Source organism: Pteronotus mesoamericanus, unplaced genomic scaffold, assembly GCF_021234165.1.
Source record: "Pteronotus mesoamericanus isolate MK-2021 breed Mesoamerican mustached bat unplaced genomic scaffold, CSHL_Meso_final scaffold_36, whole genome shotgun sequence".
In the NCBI taxonomy this organism is placed as follows: domain Eukaryota; kingdom Metazoa; phylum Chordata; class Mammalia; order Chiroptera; family Mormoopidae; genus Pteronotus; species Pteronotus mesoamericanus.
The window spans coordinates 12894906-12920378 of record NW_026555313.1 but is presented as its reverse complement, the minus strand read 5'-3'; the positions used below and the strand labels follow the sequence as shown (position 1 = coordinate 12920378).

Sequence of the window (25473 nt, the reverse complement as noted above, 5' to 3'; positions counted from 1 at the left end):
ATACAATTATGTCTTCCTTGATGTGTTTTCAAAACAACTGGGTGTTGCCACCAGTGTTATATAATTTATTAGGCCACATTTTATTATCTCCTACCAGCTAACCCTCAGATTACTTCTCTGGAAACTTTTTAAAGTTTGATTTTGGAAGAATGTGAACAAAGTGTTCCAAGTAATTTTTTTTTAAGTGATAGCTAGAGCACAGCAAAGCTTTCAACATGCAGACGCCCCTACAAAACAAAATTTAGCAATGAAATTAATACCAAGTAATGTCACACTTTAGCTCTACAATTTACCTGACTTACGACAAATTCCTGAAAATCCAGAGTATGGAGAACACCGTCAACAACCAGTGAAACTCCCTGTCTAAAGGCATTTCCCTAAACTATATTAAAGTTCGCCGCTGGGTTCTTTCGTCCCAAGGAAGTCACTACTGTGTTTGCCTCTTTTAAAGTACAGTATCAGAAATGGAGTAGCCAAAGAACTTAAACGCAGGACCCGTGAACATGAACAATGATGTATGTGGGGCTTGCCTGAGGGAGTCGGGGGTGCTGGATGGAGGGTGCAAAAGGGAAAAAATTGGGACAACTGTAATAGCGTAATCAATAAAATATAATTTAAAAATACAAATAAATTTTAAAAAGAGAAAAAACTGTTTCCTCAAAGCAGTTAGCAAATTCAAGCAACCGGAAGTGGAGGCCGGGTGTGCCAAGGCCTTGGCGATCAACCAAGCGACTCTCGCCCTTAGTTTCTCTTTGCCAGACCTACATTCCGGTTCGCAATGCGGTCCATGAGCCTGGCGGAGAACGAGACTGGCCTATCTCCGACCCCCAAGCAGAGCGCCAGGCCAATGACTACCCCGCACCCTCGCTTAGCGGCCGGGAGAGGGGCGCGGGAGGGCGGACGGCGAGCTTAGGCCCGCCCCGAGGTGTGCCCCCGCCCCCGCCCCCGCCCGCGGCGCTGCCCGCCCCTTCTCGCCGCCGCGGAGCTGGACCGCAGCGGCCGGGCGACCATGGGCCGCCTCCCGCGGGCCCTGCTTCTGCTGCTGCAGCACTCGGCGCTGGTGGCCGCGGGGGCAGCCGAGGCGTCCGTTAGCGCGCCGCGGAGCCTGGTGTGGGGCCCCGGGCTGCAGGCGGGCGTCGTTCTGCCCGTCCGCTATTTCTACCTGCAGGCCGTCAATTCGGAAGGCCAAAACCTCACTCGCTCGCCCCCAGGTAGCGTTCAGCCGCGAGCCTCGCTTGCCCCGCTGCCCACTCTCCTGCGCCGCCGCCGCGACCGCGCTTCCCGGGAAGCTGCGCGCCGCCCGCGTAGTGCCCCTCCCTGGCGTGCTGTGTCGCCCTTCCTCGGGTCGGTCACCTCCTTTTCCCTTCTCCCCGACACAAAAGAGGGCTGGGAGGAGTCGCAACAAAATGTACGAATGTATGAATGAGTGTTTGAATGAACTGCGAGGGCCTTTCCTCAGGCAGCTTGCAGGGACTGGTGTGACGATCGCGCGGCAACCGGGGTGTTAAGGAACGCGGAGTGAGTCACGTCGGAGACAGTCTCCCCGCCTCCGGCTCCGAACGGCCCCGGCGGGCAGGGAGTGCCTCCACGCGCCGAGACGGCGAGAGCGAGAATAGTGTCGGGTTACGTTGCCGGGGCCTGCCGGGTTGAAACTGCTAAATTCCACACAAAGGGAATGTCAGAGCAGGAGGCCGAAGGGAGGCGGTTTTTGCTGGATTTTTGTTTTCTTGAAAGCAGATTGAGAGAATTAGTGAAGCTCAGTAAAATGTCCGGAATCCCTCTGCCTAATTGTCCTCCCGCATTTTTTTTCACATCCTACTTTTGGAACTTCTTACAACTTGTCCTGCTGGTTTCAAGTTGTTGCCAGTCAGGATTTGCTAATGTATGTCTAATTTATGTCCTGCCAGCTGGCACACTGCTTTAGCAACAAAGAATCAATCAGAATTACCCAGTGCCTCTTCCACTGCTAGTGAAAAGTTATGACAGCTTAATTTTAGTTTTAGAAAGACTTTCCAGGGCCCTAAGAATCAGAAGAAGAGATTCTTAAACCCAGATTCTAAGTCTTTCACTACGGCGTGTATTTTCTTTATAGTTTTTTTTTTGTTTTTGGTTTTTATTTTCTAAAAGTAGTTCTATAATATTATAATGGGGGACCGGAGGCTTTAGGAAGAAAAGAAGATGGAAAACTAAAAAATTTAGTATCTACATGAAAAAAGAAAATTAAAACATGTTCCAAAATAAAATACTGCTAATCTTATTATTAATAAACTATAAATCAAAATAAAATTCCATTTTTATTCTAAAAATATTGGCAGTTTTTTTAAAAGTAGTAATACTCAAAGCTGTTAAGGGAGCCATGAGTTACCCTCAAACAGTGATCTTTATCATCTGCTAATGGAACACAAATTGATCAAGTGTTTCTGGAAAGTATGTTTGTCCAAATGTAACAAGAGTCTTAAACATTTACATACCTAATGTACAAAAAAAGTCAGTTTCAACTGTTAGAAAAATCTCATTTGTAAATGTCACTTACCTTTGATCTAGTAAACTGACTTCTAGGTATCTGTCCTGAGATAATGATCGGAATGTAGCCAAAGATTTTCACATACATTGATATTCTTGCAGCATTATAATTGTTTATTACAATAAGTTTAAATAACCAACCATAATGTAATTGCTAAATAAAATATTCCATGTGATGGAATATTTGACAGCCATTAAAAGTAATGTTTTACCAAAGGGCTGATGGAAGAGGGAAATGGGAAATTGTTAAAAGGGTATATAATTTCAATTTTGCAAAATGAAAAAGGTATAGAGATTCATTGCACAAAAGTGTGACTATATTTAACACTACTGAACTGTATACTTAAAATGGTTAAGATGGTTAAATTTATGTTATGTGTGTTTTCTACAATTTTTTAAAATTTTGAAGTACGTTTTAAAAACATGCTTATATTAGGTTAAGAATGGAATAAACAGGAAACTATATAGTTTCATTCTAATTTTGTTATCAATAAGTTAACCTTTATCTCATTCATTAGTGGCATCAGTGGTTATAGCACGAGAGTAAGGAAATGTTTTTCACTTTTCTTTTTTCCCAAGAAAATTTATCCAAGAAAAAAGTTTTAAGGAAAAAAACAGACTTTCACCAAGCCTTTATAGATGACCTCGATTTCATTCCATCAGATGCTGCTTGTTTCTTCTCAGGTCACCTGATTTCTAGCTTCCATTCAAAAGGATGGCTGGTAGTTCTGAAAAACAAACCCAACCAGTTTCTTACATCTTCTGCCATCATCATTCATTTGTAAGTTCTGAAATTTTTCCTACTCCAAGAACTAAATGGAAACAAGGCATACTTTTCCCAAGCTGTGAATTGTCTTACATGACTTACCAAGATTCCCTTATTACTGTAATTATCACTCTCATTTAATAGGGTCTGAATACCATTATTATGTTGCATATTTCCAGGTACATAGATAGCAAACATGTTGTGAATTTGAATGGTCTAAATCAGGGGGCCTCAAACTGGAGTCCACTGACAGAAATTAGGGGGTCTAGGACCTTGGATGGGGGGAAAAAACTGTATCTTTATTTTCACTAACCTCTGACTTAAATTGAATATTTCCTTCTGTTATGAATGTAGACAGAACCTGTTGATATTTTTATATTCCCAGCATCTAGTACAGTGCCTGGCAGAGATGCTCAGTAAATTATTGTAGAAGAAAAGAAAGAAGAGGTACAGGGAAGGTCATTGGAACATGTCAAGATGGTAGGATATAAATACGCTTCACCCGTGAACAACATGGGGGTTATTGGTGCTGACCCTGGCAAATAGAAAATCCATGTATAACTTCTGACTCCCCCAAAACTTAACTACAGTGTTTCTCTGTATCAGAGGGTGATTGGTTCCAGGACACCCACAGATACCCGAATTCACAGATGCCCGTCAAATTAACCTTCTGCATCCACGAATTCCCAATGATGGATCAAAATACTGTTTTCAATCTGTGGTTGTTTGAATCACAAATAAAACCCAGGAAAATGGATGCTGGCTGGTGTGGCTCAGTGGACTGAGCACTGGCCTGTGAACCAGAGGGTCGCTGGTTCAAATCCCAGGCAGGGCACATACCTACCTGGGTTGCGGGTCAGGTCCCCATTGGGGGGCCCGTGAGAGGCAACCACACATTGATGTTTCTCTCCCTCTCTCCCTCCATTCTCCTCTGTCTAAAAATAAATAAAATATTTTTTTAAAAACCAGGAAAATGGAAGGCAAATTGCATATGAATTGAAAAAAATCTGCATATAAGTGGAACCAAGCAGTTCAAACTCAGGCTATTCAAAGGTCAGCTGTGTTTTTTATTCATTCCTCTCCTACCTTCCTCAGTAATGATATTTTCATAAAATAGTCTTACCTCCTGGTTGTGTACTTTTCCTTTTAAACTTGCTTTATTTAATTTGTTCTCCTAAATTGTCTTGTAGTGGAGGAAGGACAGATACTCTTTCACTTTACACAGAAGAAACCGAGGCTCAGTGAAGCTAAAATGCCTTGCCCATGGCCCCCTAATTATTACGTGTCAGCATCAACTGTGGAATATGCAGTTCAGTGCTCTTTCCCTTTCATCAAACCATCAGTAATCTGATTGTTGTGCACGGTCAGCAGGTAGCCAGATATTTTTGGAGGATTCCATTTAGCCTCAGGACAAAACCAGTTTGCCTTCTGGGACTCTTTCCCTTGGTCATGTGGGGTCAACACTTTGGTTGCAGCTGCAGAGAGCCTTACTAAACTTCCCAAACAATGGGGGAGAGACAATAACTGCATTCAAAGGAGAGAGCCAGAGATTAGTTCTCCACCTTTGAATTCTTCAAACCTGTATGCTAACATTACACGATGTGACCAGGCGTATTCAGGATGGGCTTTGAAAGAGAAGGATTCAAGCTGTGTTCAAATGTTCAAATATTGGCTCAGCTACTCTTTTTTTAAAAAAATTCAATATTGTATTTTTTTCCATTACCATTTAGTCCTTTTACACCCCGCTCCCTCCAGCAATCACCACACGGTTGTCCATGTCCATGAGTCGTTTGGCCTTTTTCCTTAATCCCTCCACCTTCTCACCTCCAATCCCCACCACCTGCCATCCTACTCTCCGTCTATGAGTCTGTCCCCATTTTCCTTGTTAATACAGTTTGTTCATTAGATTCCACATATGAGTGAAATCATATTATATTTTTCTTTCTCTGGTGGGCTTATTTCACGTAGCACAATGTTCTCCAGGTCCATCCATACTGTCGCAAAGGGTAAAATTTTCTTTTTTACAGCCAGGTAATATTCCATTGTGTAAATGTCTCATAGTGTTCTATCCACTCATCTACTGATGGACACTTGGGTTGCTTCCATAACTTGGCTATTGTAAATAATGCTGCATTGAACACAGGGATGCTTATGCTCTTTCAAATTAGTGTTTTGTGTTCCTTCAGCTATATTCCCAGAAGTGGGATCGCTGGGTCAAAGGGCAGATCCATTTTTAATTTTTAGGGCAGCTCCATACTGCTTTCTACAGTGGCTGCACCAGTCTGCATTCCCACCAACAGTGCAAAAGGGTTCCCCTTTCTCCACATCCTCACCAGCACTTGTTTGCTGATGTATTGATGATAGCCATTCTGACAGGTGTGAGATGGTATCTCATTGTGGTTTTAATTTGCAGTTCTCTGATGATGAGTGACATTGAGCATCTTTTCATATGTCTATTAGCCATCTGTAAGTCCTTTTTGGAGAAGTGTCTATTCAGGTCCTTTGCCCATTTTTCAACTGAGTTATTTGTTTTTTTGGTGTCGGGTTTTAAAAGTTCTTTATAAATTTTGGATATTAACCGCTTATCAGATATATTGGGGAATATGTTCTCCCATTTTGTGGGTTGTTTTTTTGTTTTGTTAATGATTTCCTTTGCTGTGCAGAAACTTTTTAGTTTGATATAGGCCCATTTATTTTTTTGTTTGTTTCCCTTGCCTCGGGAGATATATCCGATAAAGTGTTGCTACGAGCAATGTCCAAGATTTTACTGCCTATGTTTTCTTCTAGGAATTTTATGGTTTCAGGTGTAACATTGAAGTCTTTGACCCATTTTGAATTTATTTTTTTTTTCAAGTACCTTTCTTTAAAAAAAAATATTTATTTTTTAGAGAGAGGCAAAGGGACGGAGAAAGGGGGAGAAACACCAATGAGTGGTTGCCTCTTGTGTTCCCTCCCCCACTGGGGACCTGGCTCTCAACCCAGGCATATGCCCTGTCTGGGAATCGAACCAGCGACCTTTTGTTTTGCAGGCCAGCACCCAATCCGCTGAGCTGCACCAGCCAGGGCTGAATTTATTCTTGTGTGTGGTGGAGGAAGGTGGTCTAGTTTCATTTTTCTGCGTATATCTGTCCAATTTTCCCAACACCATTTATTGAGTACACTATCTTTAAGCCCATTGTATGTGCTTGCTTCCTTTGTCAAATATTAATTGACTATAAAGGTGTGGGTTTATTTCTGGGCTCTTCTGTTCTGTTTCATTGATCTCTGTGTCTGTTTTTATGCCGGTATCATGCTGTTTTGATTACTATGGTCTCGTAGTATTCTTTGATATTAGGTAGCATGATTCCTCCAACTTTGTTCTTTCTCAGGATCACTGTTGGTATGCAGGGCTTTTTGTGGTTCCATATAAATTTTTGAAATATTTTTTCTAGTTTGTGAAATACATCATTGGAATCTTGATAGGAATTGCATTGAATCTGTGTATTGCTTTGGGTAGTACGGACATTTTAATGATGTTAATTCTTCCTATCCATGAATATGGTCTGTGCTTCCACTTATTTGTATCTTCTTCAGTTTCTTTCAGTGTCTTATAATTTTCCAAGTACAAGCCTTTAACACCCTTCGTTAGGTTTATTCCTAGGTATTATTCTTTTTGTAGCAATTGTGAATGGGATTGTTTTCTTACTTTTCCTTTCTGTTAGGTTGTTATTGGCATATAAAAATGCAACTGATTTTTAGATAAAACCCAGCACCCATTTATGATAAAAACTCTCAGCAAAGTGGGATTAAAGGGAACATACCTAGACATAATAAAGGCCAAATATAACAAAACTACTGTCAGCATCATACTCAATGGGCAAAAACTACAATGTTCCCCTTAAGATCAGAATCAAGACAGAGATGTTCACTTTCACTTCTCTTATTCAACATAGTACTGGAAGTCCTAGCCACAGCAATCAAACAAGAAGAAGAAATAAAAGGCATCCAAGTTGGAAAGGAAGAAGTAACACTGCCATTATTTGTAGATGACATGACAATGTACATAGTGTATCTAGAGAACCCCAAAGGTTCCACCAAGAAAGTACTAGAACTGATCAATGAATTCAGCAAAGTAACAGGATACAAAGTTAATTCAGCTACTCGTAAATGTGTGAGCTTGGATGACTTAACTGTTTCAAGGGAGTGTTGGTCTCCTGATCTTAAAATGAGGGAAACAATACCTACCTTACAAGTTCTTTTTTTTAGAGAGAGAAACATCAAATCATTGTTTCACTTATTTATGCATTCATTGGTTGTATGTGCCCTGACAGGGGTATCGAACCCACAGCCTTGGTATGTGGACTATGCTCTAACCAACTGAGCTACCTGGCCAAGGCTCTACCTTACAGGCTCTTATAGGAAATAAAATACATGTGAAAACTTCAAGCTTATAGACTGGCACATAAGTGCTTAGTGAATTTTTTAAAAATGTTTTTTATTTCTTTCCAAATCAAAAGTCGAAAATTTATGGTTCTGATGATGTAATAAGACTTTGATACTGCCAGCCTCTTTCTGTCTACATAGTCACCGCATTCTCATTCAATTAGCTTTTCAGTTTGTGGAGTAGAAAAAACTCAAGCTGAGTTTCAATTCTGTTCCATTATATTGGCGCCCAGAGCATGAAGTTCTCATTACTTCATTTTGAAGAAATTTGCAATTGCATTGTTCTTATTTTCTCTTTTATGAAGTTGGAGTTGCTTATTTACATTTAAGTACTGATCATTATTATTTTACATTGATTCTAATATTAATTTCATGCCAACAATGACACAACCATGAAAGATTACTATAAAAATAACCATTTAAAATATGTATGTCCAATGGCTATATTTTTATACATTGATTTTGAAATATACCTTTTAAATGCTATTTCAGAGTAAAAAATAAAATGTTGTGACTGAAAGAAACTGTAGAGATCTAGTCCAATACTTCCAATTTAAAAATAATGAAGCATTTTAGAGTTATTTTTCTCCTGTAAATCCATCCAGCTCATTCTAAAAATAATCAGTCATTGCAGTACCTGTCTTATATTTGTTTTGTTTATTAAAATTATAAATTTATTGCGAGCAGAACTATCTGATCAGGAGACATGAAAACTTTTTTGCACTGTTTCTAGTCTGAGAGGGAATAATGGAAATGACTGTCTCGTCCCCAGACTCTGCCTTTCTGTTTTTTGCTCTGCTACACCTGGTTGCCATTCTGAAACCAAGTGGGTAATAAGATAAATCAATAACTTATGCGTTTCATTAAGCATTTCAGGTAATGGGCCAAGTTTTAAATAACTTCACATTAAACTATTATCTTTATTTTAAAGCTCCCCCCCGCCATTTATTATAGGGCATTTATTTCGGCAGATTTCTTTAATAATTTTGTCACATTTATTTCAAATATCCTAAAATGTATGTGTTTGGTACTTAATTATTTAATAGCAAGATGTTAGATACTACATTACTGTTACTAAATTGAAGAGACTGAGAAACATTTCTCCTGACCCATGAGAAAAAAATGAAACCTGTGAACACCAAAAGAAAGTAGAAATTTTACTCACTACACTTAAGAAATAAAAACAGGAGATACAAACTTTTTCAGTAATTTCAAAAATAAATACAAGAGTGGGCAAAAGTTGATTTACTGTTTTGAGTATGTGAAATACAGAGTTCATTTTTGTATTATTTATTTATTCATTATTGTATTATTTATTACAAACAACTGTAAACCTATTTTCCCCACTCCTGTATTAAATATTCTTAATTTCATAATATGAGGGATGTGAGATGAAAGAGTACTTTGGTACTTATTGTTTATTAGGGAGTGGATTTCAGAGGATTCACTACTTTTTGAAAAGTGATTAATTGTGGTTAGGACATTAACTAATCTTTATTCTTAAAGCTCCTAAGGATCAGATCTGCACTGAGTGCACACACATCCTTTGTACTCTCAGGAAAAAGGCCTCAACATTTATACCTGGGCCACAGTAACATTATTCACAACAGTATTGTTCCAAAAGGAAAATATGTTGGCTATATCCTTCCAAAAGAGAAAGGCCAGTTTCTAAGTAGGTATTATTTACCCTGAAACAGAAAACCCACAGAATTTGGGAGTGAAAAGAGATGTTAGACCATCCTTGTATAACTGTTTCATTTCAACCTGAGGAAACTAGCTTAGAGAAGTAAACTCTAGTAGTTACAAAGGTGTGTGACTGAGTGTTTATGTGTGTGCATTTGTGCATGGTCTGGAAACTAGCTATAAGCTCCCTTTACTTAAGGAAATGGGCTTAGATGTATAACTTGCAATTTGGGTTAAGGGAAAACTTTTTCAGAAATGAGGGTTATTTGATATTAAAATGGTTTACAGAGAAAGCTTGTGTATTTCTTACAAGGAGAAAGTTGGATTGCCTTAGAGCTCTGTCATTCCAACATTCACTGATTTTTAACTCCCAGGACTTTCAATCTACCCAAAAGAGAAAAGATCAAATAAGCAAAAAGTTAATTGCTTTCCTTGCCTTATTTATGAATTAATTTTGTTCATTCGATAAACCTTTATTGAATGAGTAATGAATCAATGTTGAATCAGGTCCTTGGTTTGAAGACATAACCAGAATAGTTTCTGACCTCAAGGATCTTCCAAACTAAAATGATTTTTGTTTACCATTGACACTAGAAAAATAAGTACCTTCTGTGTAGAGACAGCTATCCACTAATTGTTATGACAAAGTAACTGTGAAGTAGCAGAGTCATTTATATATGTTTTTCTTTCAGGTCAAACACATTTCAAAGTAGTAATCAAATCTCTTTCACCTAAAGAAGTAGTACGTATTCATGTCCCTATACCTTTGGACAGGAATGATGGGACATTTCTGATGAGGTATAGGATGTATGAAACTGTTAATGAAGGGCTGAAGATAGAGGTCCTCTATGGTGATGAACATGTAGCCCAGTCTCCCTATATTTTGAAAGGTAAGTGACGATTACATAATCCAGAGTCAGCCTCATGTGTAGATCCCATGCCTCTCACATTGGGCCATGATGACCTTGAAGTCATATGTAACAAACTAAATATGGTATATATATCTCCTGAAGCTCAATTTAACTTGAAATTTTAAGGAAAAGAAAACTACATAATTTAAAGAGATTTAAATACTAAGAAAAAGATCTTGGATATTTAGCCATTATATAGTCCCCATTTCCAGTATTCTTCATTCTTTGCATAAGGTAAATTGCATTACATTCATCAGCCATTTATAACTCACTAGGAATACATTTATCAGCTAATTTAACCAAGAATAGGTTATATTGGGAGAGAGCATTTGCTATATACCAGGTCGTCTAAGGGGATGTGAAAGGGAGATGGAAAATAGAAGCACAGGACTCTGATATATCTACTCTCACCACTGGTGTATTTAGGGCAGATTTTCCCTGTCTCGATAATCTTAGAAGTCATCCCATGTTCCCGTAAGGGGCAGAAACAACTCCCTGCCTTCTGCTGGGTAAAAAAGCGTGGCATCATGTGTGTTTTGCCTTCCCTAGGACCGGTATACCACGAGTATTGTGAATGTCCAGAAGAGGATCCTCAGACCTGGCAGAAAACTCTTTCTTGTCCAACCAAAGAACCACAGATTGCAAAAGATTTTGCTGCTTTCCCCAGCATTAATCTCCAGCAGATGCTAAATGAAGTTCCTAAAAGGTTTGGGGAAGAGAGGGGTGCCATTGTTCATTACACGATTCTCAATAACCACGTCTACCGGAGACCTTTGGGGAAATACACAGACTTCAAAATGTTCTCAGATGAGATTTTGCTATCACTGGCAAGAAAGGTATGAGAATGAATTCATTGATTTTAAAAACAATATAATTTAAATATTTAATTGTAACATTGAAATACTTAGGAGAAGAGTGACAAAGGATGGAAATGGATTCCAGGCTTTGGAAATGTGCTTATAAGATACCTACCTCCTGAGTGTTGATAGGTTCTCCACTTTCATGGATCTCCCTTTCTGTTAATATTTACATTAAATGACTTTAGCCTTTATCCCAGATAAGCAGGGCACAGGGCACTGCCACGGTTTCTGTGAACTCCCAGACATTCACAGCCTCAAGGTCACTTCCAAAGGGTTTCCATTCCTGCTGAATAGTCCTTCCATTCCGATTTTACTTTCTGCAGCTGTTTTCTTCTTGTCACCTCAGAATGGAAACAACTTAGAATGTGTTGATTTTTGAACATATCTTTCTTGTTTTACTATAAGCACCCTAAAAGATACTGTGTATAGAAGGTTAAAGGTTGTAATAACAGAGAAAAGTTATTTTGCACCAGTACATAGTAAAATCAATCAATCAATCAATAGACAAAAACCCTAACATTTAAAAATCGATACCCCTGTATTAATGAGACTCAGTTACAGGCCCCCCCCACCCGCCCCCTATTTCAGCCCTTCTTTCCCCATTTGCAAGACTCTTAAGCAGAGTAATTCAAAGTGACTTTTGTTCTTCTTCCTGACCACTAAGGAGTGAAGATGGGCAATTTTTACATTTCCCCCTCAGAAAGACCATCAAGGTAGTTTTCCAAACCAAAAGCGAAGTTTCCTGGTGTGGGCTGTACAAACCCCCAAGCATAGCGAATGGGTGGCTGCAATCATTTCTGATTTTAAATAGCAGTTGCCTCCCTACCCTGACCAGCCCATAATATAAGCATATTACAGGCACCTGATCCTAAAGGTGGTGCCTCCTTCCTGGGCTGCCACCAGTCCACCCTGTCCTGTATCTTGTACTCACGTGGTTAACTAGGGATAATTTTGTCCCTCAGAGAACATTTGACAATGTCTAGAGACATTTTTGGTTGTCACCACTGGGTGATTGTTTTTAGCATCTGGTAGGGATGCTGCTAAACATCCTACAATGCACAGGACAGCCCCTCACAGCAAAGAATTGCCCACAACGAAATGACAGTAGTGCTGAGTTTGAGAAACCTGCTCTATAGTCGGAACTACTGATGCAGAGTTTAGTAATGAGCTTATAAATGATATTAGGGAAGCAATAGCTTGAATAGTCATATCCCTTGTCCTTCCCTTTTATTCCAGGTTTTTTGCCCAGTGACTGGGAAGGAGGCTAAGATAAGTGAGACTCGCCTCTGGTCTTAGAGCCCCTCACTCTAGTAGGACCTGTTTTTGTTATTCGGAAGTGAGGGTGGGACATGAATACAAACAAATAATTGTACCATGACACCATAGGCCTGAGAGAAGAGTAGGTACCCAGGTTAAAATACCAGGGAAGGTGAGTTATACAGGAGATAACATTATATCTTGGTTTAAGAGGACGAAGAGTATCAAGTGAGTAAGTGGGATAAGAACATTCCAACTTGAAGAGAATTACATGTTACAGTGGATAGCGTTTTCAGAGAGTAGCCTGAAGTTTACTGGCACATAAGCAGATGGCAGATGAGGATCAAAGCGAAGCAGGAGCAAGACAGTAGGGCCTTGAATTCTGACCAGAAAGTTTAGACCTTGTCCTAAAGGCTTAAGATCCTGTTAAGCTAGTGGTAATATTAACTTGGGTTTTAGAAATATGGACAGCAATGTGGAGAGCAGATTAGAGTAGGGAGAGTCTAGCATGAGAACACCTAGTAATAAATAAGCTAATACAACAATCTGGGCAAGAGATGGTAAAGGCACAAACTGGCATTGACCATGGAGATGGAAACAGAATAGCAGATTCCAGAATTAAAGGTAGATGTGATAGAGAGGTTTAGTAGAGAAGGAAAACAAAGGCTTGAGTCTAACTTTGTAGATATTCACTTAGGCAGCTGCCAGAAAGGAAGCCACTTGTTTATACCTGTCTACACAATCTCAGCTTTTGTAATATGAAAAAATTTTAAATGTTTAGCTGGCTCCTGGTTAAGTGAATTGACCATGTATCATCCTTATCCTTGCCTTTGGATGCTACTGATGACTGAGAGGCATGCTTGTCTCTTTTGCTGCTATTTTCAAGTATTCAGTTTTATATGAAACATTTAAGAAAGCCAAAGAATGAAAGCATTTAGTATCAAAGACTGAGGTCTTCCTAGCACTAATGTTTATGTATTTTTTTACTTAGGTTCTTCTCCCAGATTTAGAATTTTATATTAATCTTGGGGATTGGCCCTTGGAACATCGAAAAGTCAATGAAACCCCTGGCCCTTTACCTATCATTTCATGGTGTGGCTCTCAGGATTCACGAGATATTATCCTTCCCACATATGACATCACCCACTCCACACTTGAAGCAATGAGGGGTGTTACAAATGATCTCCTCTCTATTCAGGGAAATACAGGTAAATTCAAGTTCATTACCTAAGAAAAAGCTTAGAGGTGAAAAACAATGGAGGGGATGTTTAGTTAGGGACAGTATATGTGTTACATACATTTAAATAACCATTTTCCTTATTTTCTAACCAAGAAAAAAACACAGCATGCTAAACTCTAAAGAGGTTTGTTTAGGAGCCTTCTACTACAAAAATTAAAGATACATGAGTTGGGGTAGTAATGTCCAAATCTTCCATAACTGAGTCTCTTTTGAGTTGGTTACTTGTAAATATGATTTGAACATACATATTTGGTAAAATTGTCACTTGACTTAACTCTGACTCCAGTGCCTTCCTGTTGCTAGCTAAAGTGAAAGAGAATTTTGAAAACTATGAAATCATATGCATATCTAAGAGAATATGATAGCAGCGTAATTTGGATGTAACTACCTCCAACACTTTATAAGAAATTCTCCCTTTTCCTTTTTCTTGCCTCTCTCAATTCTTTAAAACCTGAATTCCTTTCTTGCTCTTTGATGGCCTTGGGTTTCTGGCACAGCGCACCTTTTTATTAAGCTGAACTCCCTGAGTAGAAGAAACCCTGCCTTCTCTCTATAGCCTCTTTCTGTTTATTGTGGTTGGTAGGCTCCTTATAAATTATCTAAAGATAACATGAAATGAAAACTGACATACTTTTTATTTGATAACAATGAATTTCTGAAAAGTGTGCTAGCATAGTAAAGAATTTGATCCCTCCCAATTTGTATGTTTTGTGATCTATTCCTTAGAATACTGGCCGGTATTAACTGATGACTTCTCTATAGAATAATAAAAATAGATTTATATTAATTCTTCCAGAATACTTCCCTATTAGGAAAGAGAGAATATAAATCATTGTATACGTGTGTGTGTGTTTGCATTTAACAGCGTACTAGAAAAAGCTTTTCCTGTATTCCAAGTGATGTGCTCAAAACTCTGAGCATCCTAAGGATTAAAGCTGTGTGGGTGTTACTTAGTTATATAGTTTGTTCTGGTCACCCTATCTAAGAACAAAAGCCTAGTTCGTTTTTTATTGTGAAGCACAGAAGATGGAAGAAGCTAATGCCTCTGTGAATAGGCCAAGTCATTGAGTTTCTTTTTGTTTTGAACTTGATCTAATGTTATTTTGGATATTTTCTAAGGTTGTAAAACAGAAACTCCAACATTTGAGTGAACTCTCCCTAATAACCAAATGAATGAAATTAGAGCATTCTAATCCCATAATTTTTGGAAATCTCATTTACTTTAGAAGATGTATTGATGATAAAAAGAGCTTTAACATCTTCAATGACAATGATGGATTAAAGATAGTTATACTTACCATATAAAAGTTTCAAATCCATAGCAATTTTTTTTAATGGTCTCAAACTTCTAGGGCCTTCCTGGATCAATAAAACAGAGAAAGCTTTCTTCAGAGGCAGAGACAGCCGAGAAGAGAGGCTCCAGTTGGTGCAGCTGTCCAAAGAAAATCCACAGCTACTGGATGCAGGGATTACAGGGTATTTCTTTTTCCAAGAGAAAGAAAAGGAGCTTGGAAAAGCTAAATTGATAGGTTTCTTTGATTTCTTTAAGGTATGCATTTAAGTCATCCTGGGTGGATATGAAGTGATAAATTTGTAAATAGCTGGGCTTGAGCCAAGTTCTTTGTCTTGTGACCTGGGCACAGTTTCTTACCAGGCATGGAGAATTGCAAAACTCGTTGTGGTGTATTTTTGTTGTTGTTGTTCATTTTGCCTCCCAAATAGCTCAGAGCTATATTTAATACTCAAAACACAGTATAAGGATTAACCTGGAGTTTGGGTGCATTTCTTTGCTTTTCTCTTTTTGTATTTGCTTTGCATAAACTAGGTATGTAAAGGTCTTTTGCATAAAATGATCTCGGAATGCCTTTTGTAAACTGAAAAAGTATAAATTCCGTGTAAGTAAATAGGAGCCGGAATTGGGGTTAAGTCCTGCCTCCAGCCCTGCCAGGGAGGCCTCCGTGCCTGCCCCTGCCTCTGCCCTGGAGACGCAGGTGCTGCTGGCCTCGCTCCTCCAGGGCATCACCGTGAGGCTCCGAGGGGACCGGGGTGGCGGGGGTGGCGGGGGGGGGGGGGGGCGGGGGGCGCGGTGAACCACTTGACAAAGCCTGGCTGGCTAGCCAGTTCCTTGGTTTCAACTATTTAAGAAAAATTTGATTACTAAACTTCTGAGTATACCCTGTTCATCTCTGTAATATAATGAAAAGAACAAGGGATTTGGGCTCAGAGATGAGAGGTTCAGAAATTTCTCTGAACAGTAGTTTTCTCATGTGTTAAAAAAGGGGGGAGGAACCATGCCAATAACTGCTTCACATTACTGTAATTGAATGAGCTTTAATGGCCATAAAAAGTGATTCTGAAATGTAAACCCAAGTTTATTAGTCCAACAAATATGTAAACAGAGTATGTACTGTGCCACCAGTATCACACTAGTCCTTCAGCTTCTCCAGGTTTCTGTCCCCTCAACTCTTACACTGAACTCTGAAATCCTGCCTTCCTTTTTCACATATTATGGGTATAAGGAACAAAAAAAGGTAACGTATAAGTAAAATTTTAAATTATTATCAATATTCATGGGGGAGGCAGAGACAAATGTATTTAAAAATAAAGAAAGAAAGAAATGCTTGAAAAAAATTATTATTAATATTAAGTTTAATAAATATAAAACCTTTGAAAATAGTTTTCCTACCTCGTTAAAGAACTCTGAATTCTCCAATCCATAGATATAGTTGAAATAGGTACTCCTATTTCCTAAAATGTTTTGTCATCTTTAAATACATTGTATGTCTTAAAATTGACCTATATGTCTTAAAATTGACCTATTAATGGCTGCTTATGATTTTAATACACAGAGAAGATGTGAGTTACAAAATATAAAACTGTTAAACAATGAAGTGAGGAAGTAGAAATTAATTCCTTTATGTTTTGTATTACACTGTTGATGAGAAGCAGAAGTGAAGCAAATGACGGTTAAAATTTTTGTTTGTGTTTGTTTTAATCTTTTAGTACAAGTATCAAGTGAACGTGGATGGGACCGTGGCTGCTTACAGATACCCATATCTCATGCTGGGTGACAGTCTGGTTCTGAAGCAGGACTCACCATATTATGAACATTTTTATATGGCACTAAAGCCTTGGAAACACTATATACCAATTAAAAGAAATCTTGCTGATTTACTAGAGAAAGTTAAATGGGCCAAGGTAGGCTTTCTGAATTTTAGTTTCTTTAGGCAATAACAAATTCATCAGTATTAATTACATGAATTCCATCATAATGCAATTTAATTCAATGTAATTTAGTCAAAAGAAATGTTTTCTGAAATTTTTATTCCCTTGAAATATCTAAAGAATTAATATCAGTATCATTTTGTATACTCTATCAACATTTTTTTATGATTTTTAGAAGATTTAAAGACCTGCATTATGTAGAACATACTTTTTTTTTCTAAAGGAATCACTATTCATACATATACATACATGAGCAGAAACACTCCAAATGCAAGGTACAGACTGAAAAGACCAGTGGTAAAGTGCTTTATGCACTAAGTCAGTACGGTGCTCTTCTTTTCTCCAGTTAGAAAAAGACACAAGTTCATAATCAATGCCTTATATACAACATCCCAAGAATCACAATTTTCCCATAAAATGAGAATTCTTTTTCAAAGGAAAAGTTTTAAAGAACTATCCTGTTTTATTATGAAACTATGAAAGTTTACCCTTCCCTTATAAGACTTTATGCTGTTTCTAAGTTTCTAAGAAGCAATATTTGGTTATGGAAATAACTGGGTGCCTGGGACAGAGTAATTTTTGGGACCCTTTATAAAGAGTCTGAGTTACTTGCAAGGGGCTTTTCCTGTGGGCAGCATGGTAGAATATTAGGTATTTTCCCAAAATATAATTAGGAATGCTGACTTTTCCTGGAACTGACAGAACAGCCTGTGGGTACTAATGACTGAATTTTTATTGCAACAACAATATAGTCTTTCCTCGGTAACATTTTGTAACAACTTTGGATCTCTGATTGCATATTTAAATAGAGCTTTTAAGAGATATTATAACATGAAAATTGATTCATTCTATTCTAGTTTGCATTTTAATATCAAACAGAGAAGGCTAGACTAGGGAAACAGGATGAGCCCCCAGCTTCCTGGGTATCTAGGAAGGTACCAAGTCACAACGGAGTCTGCATGTGGGTTGTCGCACTTTGTGGGGTGGCGGGGCGGGGGGGGGGGGCTGTTACTGGGCCTGTGGAATAAGGTAGAAACATGCATGAGCATTTCTGTGTAACAGAGATGTCTAGGAGACTACTCTGTCCATTCCCATAGCCTTGTTCTTAAGTTATGTTTTCATTGTGTTCCATCTCTCGCATGCTGCTCATATTCAACCCCACCTCTCTCCTGTCTCAGACTCACCTTTAGCTTTGTCTATGAGTAATTTCATTCACCGTCTCTTAAACCTTTCAGGAAAATGATGAAGAAGCCAAGAGGATCGCAAAAGAAGGGCAGTTAACTGCTAGAGACTTGCTCCAGCCACACAGGCTTTACTGCTATTATTACAGCGTCCTGCAGGTCAGTGCAGAGCGTCCGTCCTGCTGGGCTGCTCGTCCTCAATCCATGTGCATGGCCTCGGTGCCTCGCTTCTGGGGAGCTTCGGAGAGTCAGCCTGTGGAACTCTGGTTAAGCTGAGGCACCAGCCTATGGAAAGTGGTAGTGCTAAGTCCCTTTGTAGCTAACATACTTTTATCTTCATTCGGTATTACAAAAACAATACTTAGAGCCTTACAAAAATAGACAAACAGCTCTTACTATCTCGTCAGTGCTGTCTTTTATTAAATGCCTTATGGAATTCCTCACCTGGAAAATTAGAGGGTTAGACTAAAGGTCATTAACAATTCTTTCTGTTCAAAATGTCCACCTCTTTGTTCTCCTTACTACTTAAATTCATGCATTTGCTATCACAGTACAGGATGGGACACAAATATTTAGCTTGCTTCATAAAACAAACAAATGAAAAATATTTATAATAGTTCTAACACCTCAAGGCTAAATAATGAAGTACTGTACAAATGTTTATTGGGAATCCAAGGATTGGTTCTTTGAGTAACTACCTTGTGTTTTACTCACTAAAATCTAACCAGGAAGAAAATAAATAAGAAAGTATGTTGCTGCTTTTAACCTAAACTTATTTGTCGTGGGCAGAAAAAAAAGTAAATTTCCTCAGGTGCTTGTGGATACTAACCTCTCATAGAAAAATTTAAATGACAAATTACACAGTTTATTAGAAGCCACCTTTTTCTTAGATGAGTTCTGTTTCCTCTGCTGGGCCGGCAGGAGTTTCCCTCCTACGATATTAATTAGGCTCATGGACTCATGGCAGTATTTTGTTGGGTTTGTACAGCAGGAGTGTACAGCTAAATGTACATAAAACCACTGAACTGAAATACCCAGTTTACAGGGATATTTGTCAGTGCCCAAAGTGGAGGAACATTTCACAGGCCTGTCACCACTTACAAAGAATGTGTGACTACAGGCCTGAAGGGAGGGGTGTGTGAGACCACCGACTTTATTTTGAGATGCTTATCATCTGATTTGAATATTCAGTAAAGTTAATTATTCATTAACAAGCAGAGAATAAATGCTAAGTGGTACTGTAGTTTCAAAGACTCTTGGCTTGACATCTTTTTTGTAGAGGCTTCCTACCAACACATGAAATTGTAGATCAGGGTTCTTTGTTAGATTGTGAAATATTACAGTAATAACTATAATAACTAAAGTTAGTAACTTTAGGACTGGAATAACCAGTCCAAACCAGACCTTTGGTACGCAGCAACTAGAAATGACAGCACAAGTAGGAAGGAATTAGTGGAATGAAGTGTGGACTGATCTTTTCATTGCCTTCAAAACACATTTCAGAAATATGCTGAGCGCCAGTCCAGCAAACCCGAAATACGTGATGGAATGGAACTTGTTTCTCAGCCAGATGATAGCACATCCATCTGCCAGTGCCACAGGAAAAGACCTTTAAAAGAAGAGCTTTAAGTCAGCCTGGATTTACACCCCTGTGTATGCTGACCGTGTCTTCGATGGAAGCATTCCCTCATCACAGCTAAAGAACACAGCTTGGAATCAGCTGTGAAGAACACAGCTTGGAAGACTTTACCAAGAGAAGACTTTCTCTTGGTGGCTTTATGTAATGTGGGTGGATGGAGCAATTTAGAGCAAGTATTACCAAGTATTTTCAGATATTAATTTCTTTTGAGTAAAACTGCTATTATCAGTATCACAGTTTCCCTAAACGAACAAACAAACAAAACATCCTTGGGGATCATAGTAGAGAGGCTTGCCAAAATGTACATTGTTCTCCAGGAAACTGTATACATCATTTTTTTTTTCATGGAAGTTAATGACTGGGTAATTTCTGTTAAGTATACTTTATTGATTATGCTATTACAGTTGTCCTACTTTTCCCCCTTTGCCTCCCTCCACCCAGTACCCACCTTCCCTCCAGCAGTCCGCCCCCGCTTAGTTCCTGTCCATGGATCATGCATATAAGTTCTTTGGAGACTCCATTTCTTATACTGTTCTTAACTTCCCCTTTTTTGTTCCTACCAATTTATGGTCCTTAATCCCTGCACTTTTCCCCCCATTCTCCCACTTTCCCATCCCAGCTGATAATCCTCCAACTGATCTCTGTATCTATGATTGTGTTCCTCTTCTGGTTGTTTGCTTAGTTTGTTTTTATTTTTGTTTTTTAGATTCAGTTGTTGAGAGTTGTGAGTCTGTTGTCATTCTAATGTTCGTAGTTTTGATCTTCTTTTTCTCAAATAAGTCTCTTTCACATTTCATGTAATAATGGCTTGATGATAATGAACTCCTTTAGTCTTACCTTGTCAGGGAAGCACTTTATCTGCCCTTCAGTTCTAAATGATAGTTTTGCTGGTTAGAGTAATCTTGGTTGTAGGTCTTGCTTTTCATTGTTTTGAATACTTGTTGCCAGTCCCTTCTAGCCTGCAAAATTGTTTTTGAGAAATCAGCTGACAGTCTTATGGGAACTCCTTTGTAGGTAACTCTCTGCTATTCTCTTGCTGCTTTTAAGATTCTCTTTTTATCTTTAACCTTTGGCATTTTAATTGTGATGTGTCTTAGTTTGGTCCTCTTTGGGTGCAACCTGTTTGGGAGTCTCTGTGCTTTCTGGACTTGTATGTCTATTTCCTTTGTCAAATTAGGGGAATTCTCTTTCATTATTTTTTCCAATAAGTTTTCAATTTATTGCTCTTCCTTTTCTCCTTCTGGCATCTAAATGATTCAGATGTTGGCATTTTTGGAGATGTCCCAGAATCTTCTTATACTCCCCTCATTTTTTTTTTTAAGTTCTTTTTCCTTCTTTCTGTTCTGGTCGAATGTTTACTTTTTCCTTATGTTCCGAATCATTGATTTCAATCCTGGCTTCTGTCCCTTCATTGTTAGTTCCCTATTGGGTTTTTCTTTATTTCACTTACTGTAACCTTCACTTCTTCTCTTATGTTTTTGCCATACTCAGTGAGTTCTATGACCATCCTGATCACCATTGTTTTGAACTCTGCATCTGATAGGTTGGCTATCTCTGTTTCGTTTAGCGCTTTTTCTGGAATTTTGTTCTGTTCTTTCATTTGGGCCATATTTCTTTGTCTCCTTAATTTGGCAGCCTCCCTGTGTTTGTTTATGTGTATTAGGTAGAGCTGTTTTGACTCCCTGTTAAGTTGAATGAGACAGAGTCTTAGTTATTCGCCAGGGCAGGGCAACCCACTTCACCACTTTGTGGCTCTGTGTGGGTTGGAGAGGGGTCAATGCCACTGCCTGGCTTCTGGAGGTTTGCCCAGCACTCACCCAGTTTCCAATCACTTCACCTGCTTCTCATATGCAACTGGCATACCTCAAGCTGTTGCCCTAATGGTGATTCCCAGAGTGGGTGGGTTTACTATGTTCTAAGTCAGTGCAGACCCTTTAAATGGATTCTTCTGAGAAATCGGCAGTTTCTTCCACTGCCCCAACTCCCACTGGTTTTTACAACCAGAAGTTATGAGGCTCTATCTTCTCGATGCTAGAATGCTGGGCTGTGCAGTCTGGCCTGAGACTGGGATCACTCGTTCCCATGGTCTCACTCCTGATTTTTATCCACCACAGATGAACGTGGGACCTCCCATTCTACCACCACTGCTGTCACCTCTCCGCACCACATTGCGCCCTCTTCACCCCAGCTCTGCGACTCCATCCCTTCTACCCATCTGGATGAATATGGCTTCTTTAAATCCTTGGTTGTCAGAGTTCCATACAGTTCGATTTTCTGGCAGTTGTTTTTTGTTTTGAGGTTAGTTGTAATTCTTTTTGTGGTTGCGTGAGGAGATGAAGAGTGTCTGCCTATGCCTCCATCTTGACCAGAAGTCTATATGTCATATTTATTAATTCATTTTTATTCCTTGTTCATTTTCCTTCTTCCCCCTCTAGTTATGAAGAAAAAAATATTTGTGCAGTATTTTTTCCTCCCTCTCACTACATCATTTCTCCTCCTACAAGCTGCTTTTGACATTCAGTAATAGCAAGCCTCTTCTTGGAAGGCCTGATAAGAATAAAGAAGAGGATGACTCTGTTATTAATAGTACCTTGGATTCTATGGAGGGAATATATTTTTAAAACTCATTCATATCTTTTTTAGCTAAGTTTTACCCATACCCGGGACAAAAGTAAGGAGAAATTGTGCCTAAAGCTAGTAATTTCCAATCTATCTGGGTTGTATACTCATCAAGGACAAAACAGTTGTTAAAATAGACGAGAGCACCCTGTAGGTACCATTCAATATCTATTTACTGAATAGACAAAGGTAACTATCTATAGTCAGGTGGGGATCCACAATTTTTAAAAATATTTTGAAGAGACACTTGAAAACTTATGCAATAAGCTGCAGGAAGCCTGGTGTCTTGAGATTCCCTAATAAACTGAAAACAAAGGTAGACGTCCATTCCTCACTGCACCCCTCCGCCATTTCATTGGGTTGCATTGCGAGGATAAAAATTGGAGATTTCCTCTGCCTTTTAGGAAAGGATCCAGACTTAAGATTTATAGCCCAGAAATTCATTACACACTCCTTGTAATACCATCAATTCAAAATTCAGTTAACTGAAGAACCACACTCCAAAAAACAACTGTCCACACTCCCAACCTTAAAACATTTACTCTCCTAATTAAAATATTTCCTTAACCTGGAAAAAAATGTAACCACCTTAAAGTAGTCATATCTATTCTTTTTTGAACATCAGTAAGAATTTTCTTAACTAGGTAACAGCAAAATCCCATTTAGGAACAATGTAATCAAAACCAAGTATCCATGGAAAACTCTAATACCCAAGTTTTTCAAATGCACAGTTACACAAGTATAAATAAAGGGCCAGCTATACTGAGACCAGACCTTAATGAATCTGTGTCCTACATATATTGTACATAGAGTTTGGGGCCCATCAAAGCTGAGATACAGAAGGCTTGCCCTCCCTCCTATCTCCCTGCTCTCCAGCCCCAGGTCCTTCCTGATGGTGGTTGTTAGAAACATCTTAAATTCTTTATATTTACGTCACCTGCTGCCAAACAGTTAAAAGTGAGTTGAGACAAACCAGGCAGCTTTTGGGTGTGGAACAAAAAGGATGTGCTTAAGAAATTAAGTGGAGCACTTCAGGGAATTCCATGAGGAGGGAGCACCCTTCATCTAAATAATCCTCCATCGTACCAGTTCAGTAGCAGCCTTTAAAAAGTGTTAGTTTTACAGGGCTTTCTGGTTTGTTGACGTGAACATAATTTAGTAAAAATGAGATTACTAAAACTATGAGTCTGTCCTTTTTAGTTCACATGTTACCAATGATTTCCATTAGTCATTAATACTTTAAGTTTCATGGAAAAATATCCGATTTTTGAAAGGAGGAGAGGGATGTAAGTATATGCAAATAAATATCATAACTGCATTTGTCTAAATAAGCTATCAACATTTGTTGTGGCATTGTTTTTATTAATAAATGTTGGAAACACCTTAAATAGTTATCATTAGGGAATTGGCTAAATAGATATGAATACATTAAGGACTACAGTACAACCATTGAAAAGAATGAAGTAGCTCTAAATGTACCATCATGAAAGATTTCCATAACAGTGTCCAGTGAAAAAATCAAGTTTTTTCAAAAAAACGTGTAATATGCAACCATTTGTGTAAAAAACATATATCCATGTGGTTGAAAGTTTGAAAGGCTATTCATCAATATCTGAGGAGGGGATGGAGAAAGGGAATTTATACTTTATGCATTATACCTGTCTATGATATTTAATATGTTTTTTACTATAAGTGTGAATCAGATTGTAAAACAAGGAAATGCAAACCTAGCAGAAGACAATGCACAGAAGGTATACACAGGAAAACAAAATGAATATTTATATTTTCCATTACAGTGTTTTTAAATCTACTATGTGTAGAATTTTATATCATGGAACATATTATATACGCTTTTTAAATAAAGTAAAATTTTTAAATAACATTTTGAGAAAGATAAATTTTATTTTTTAAAAGAGATTGTAGTCACCAATAATGGTATTTTTGTATTTTTGTACCTGGGTTTCTCTAATTTTAATTCCATTAGGTCTTCATGAATAAATGAACCAAAATTTCTATCAGCACCACTCAGTCCTTACTGAGTAGAAATCTAACATTAGAGGAAAAGATATTTTTACTTGACACCATTACTTTTTGTTCTTTCAGGTGAAAATACAATATGTGCAGTATCTTATTCAGGTTGCCATTATAACAAATTACCATACACTGGATAGCTTAAACAGCAACTATTTATTTTTCTCAGTTCTGAAGGCTGAAAGTCTAAGATCATAGTGCTGATAGACCCAGTGTCTGATGAAAGCCTGCTTCCTGGTTTGCAGACTGATACCGTCTCTTTGTATTCTCACATGGCAGAGAACAGAGAGAGAAGAAGCAAGCTTGTCTCTTCTTATAAGGGCCCTAATCCAACATGAGGACTACACCCTTATGACCTAATTACCTCCCAAAGGCTCTGTCTTCAAATACCATCATATTAGGGATGAAGATTTTAACACATTAGTTTGGGGCAGGTTGGGTACAAACTTTCCATCCATAGCAGGAAGGGAGAGGAAAATGGTCCCCTGGCATAATAAGGCCAAGGTAGAAGAAATAATAAATTTCTTGTTTGTAGAGAAAAGAATTCTGTATGGTAGTGAGGTATGTTTGACTTAAAACAGTAGAGGACAAAATTGCTAGAGTAAAAATCCCTTTTTTTAATGCACAGAATCACAATTTATCCTCTCCCAACCACTGCTGCTGAAAATTCACCACTGCTAAATTTTCCAGATATCAAGATCAAGCCAAGTTCTAAGCCAAGTTCTTTCTATAGAGCTGTGTGGAAAAGGAAGCCATTAAACTTTACTCTGATAATCAACACTGCAACATTTCTTAGACACAAGGACAGTAAGAGACTGGGTTTTTTTCCTTCTATAGGAAGAAATAACAAATCCAGGCAGGTGGAGAGGGATATGTAGAGGGAGATAAGACAGCCAGAAGTTAGGTGAGAAGGGGAAGACAATTAGAAAAAATATATATTTTGGAATCCTTTGCAGTGACATAAAGACTTGTAAAGGGGGAGACTATTAGAACAACATTCTGTTCTGGTTACCACAATGAAAGTTTTCTGTTCCCTCTGAATAACTCTAGAATATATGTCAAGTGTAATATACAATATAAATTTACATAGCTAAACCCTCCAAGCCCTCATCTTGA

General features: G+C 38.4%; 1 protein-coding gene across 1 annotated transcript; it reads left to right on the top strand.

Moving 5' to 3' along the window:
* The first annotated feature begins 993 nt into the window (after positions 1–993).
* Positions 994–24084, top strand: POGLUT3 (protein O-glucosyltransferase 3). The gene is made up of 8 exons (XM_054592259.1): positions 994–1211; positions 10087–10284; positions 10855–11141; positions 13414–13630; positions 15015–15211; positions 16666–16860; positions 18123–18227; positions 19572–24084. Exons 1-8 carry the CDS (start codon positions 1010–1012, stop codon positions 19695–19697), a joined length of 1527 nt encoding a protein of 508 aa, XP_054448234.1. The 5' UTR covers positions 994–1009; the 3' UTR covers positions 19698–24084.
* The last annotated feature ends 1389 nt before the right edge of the window (positions 24085–25473 follow it).

Coding starts and splice junctions, on each gene's coding strand:
- POGLUT3 (XM_054592259.1), top strand. CDS start 1,010: ATGGGCCGCCTCCCGCGGGCCCTGCTTCTGCTGCTGCAGCACTCGGCG. Junction 11,142..13,413: donor TGCTATCACTGGCAAGAAAG/GTATGAGAATGA, acceptor TTTTTTACTTAG/GTTCTTCTCCCAGATTTAGA. Junction 18,228..19,571: donor ATTATTACAGCGTCCTGCAG/GTCAGTGCAGAG, acceptor AACACATTTCAG/AAATATGCTGAGCGCCAGTC.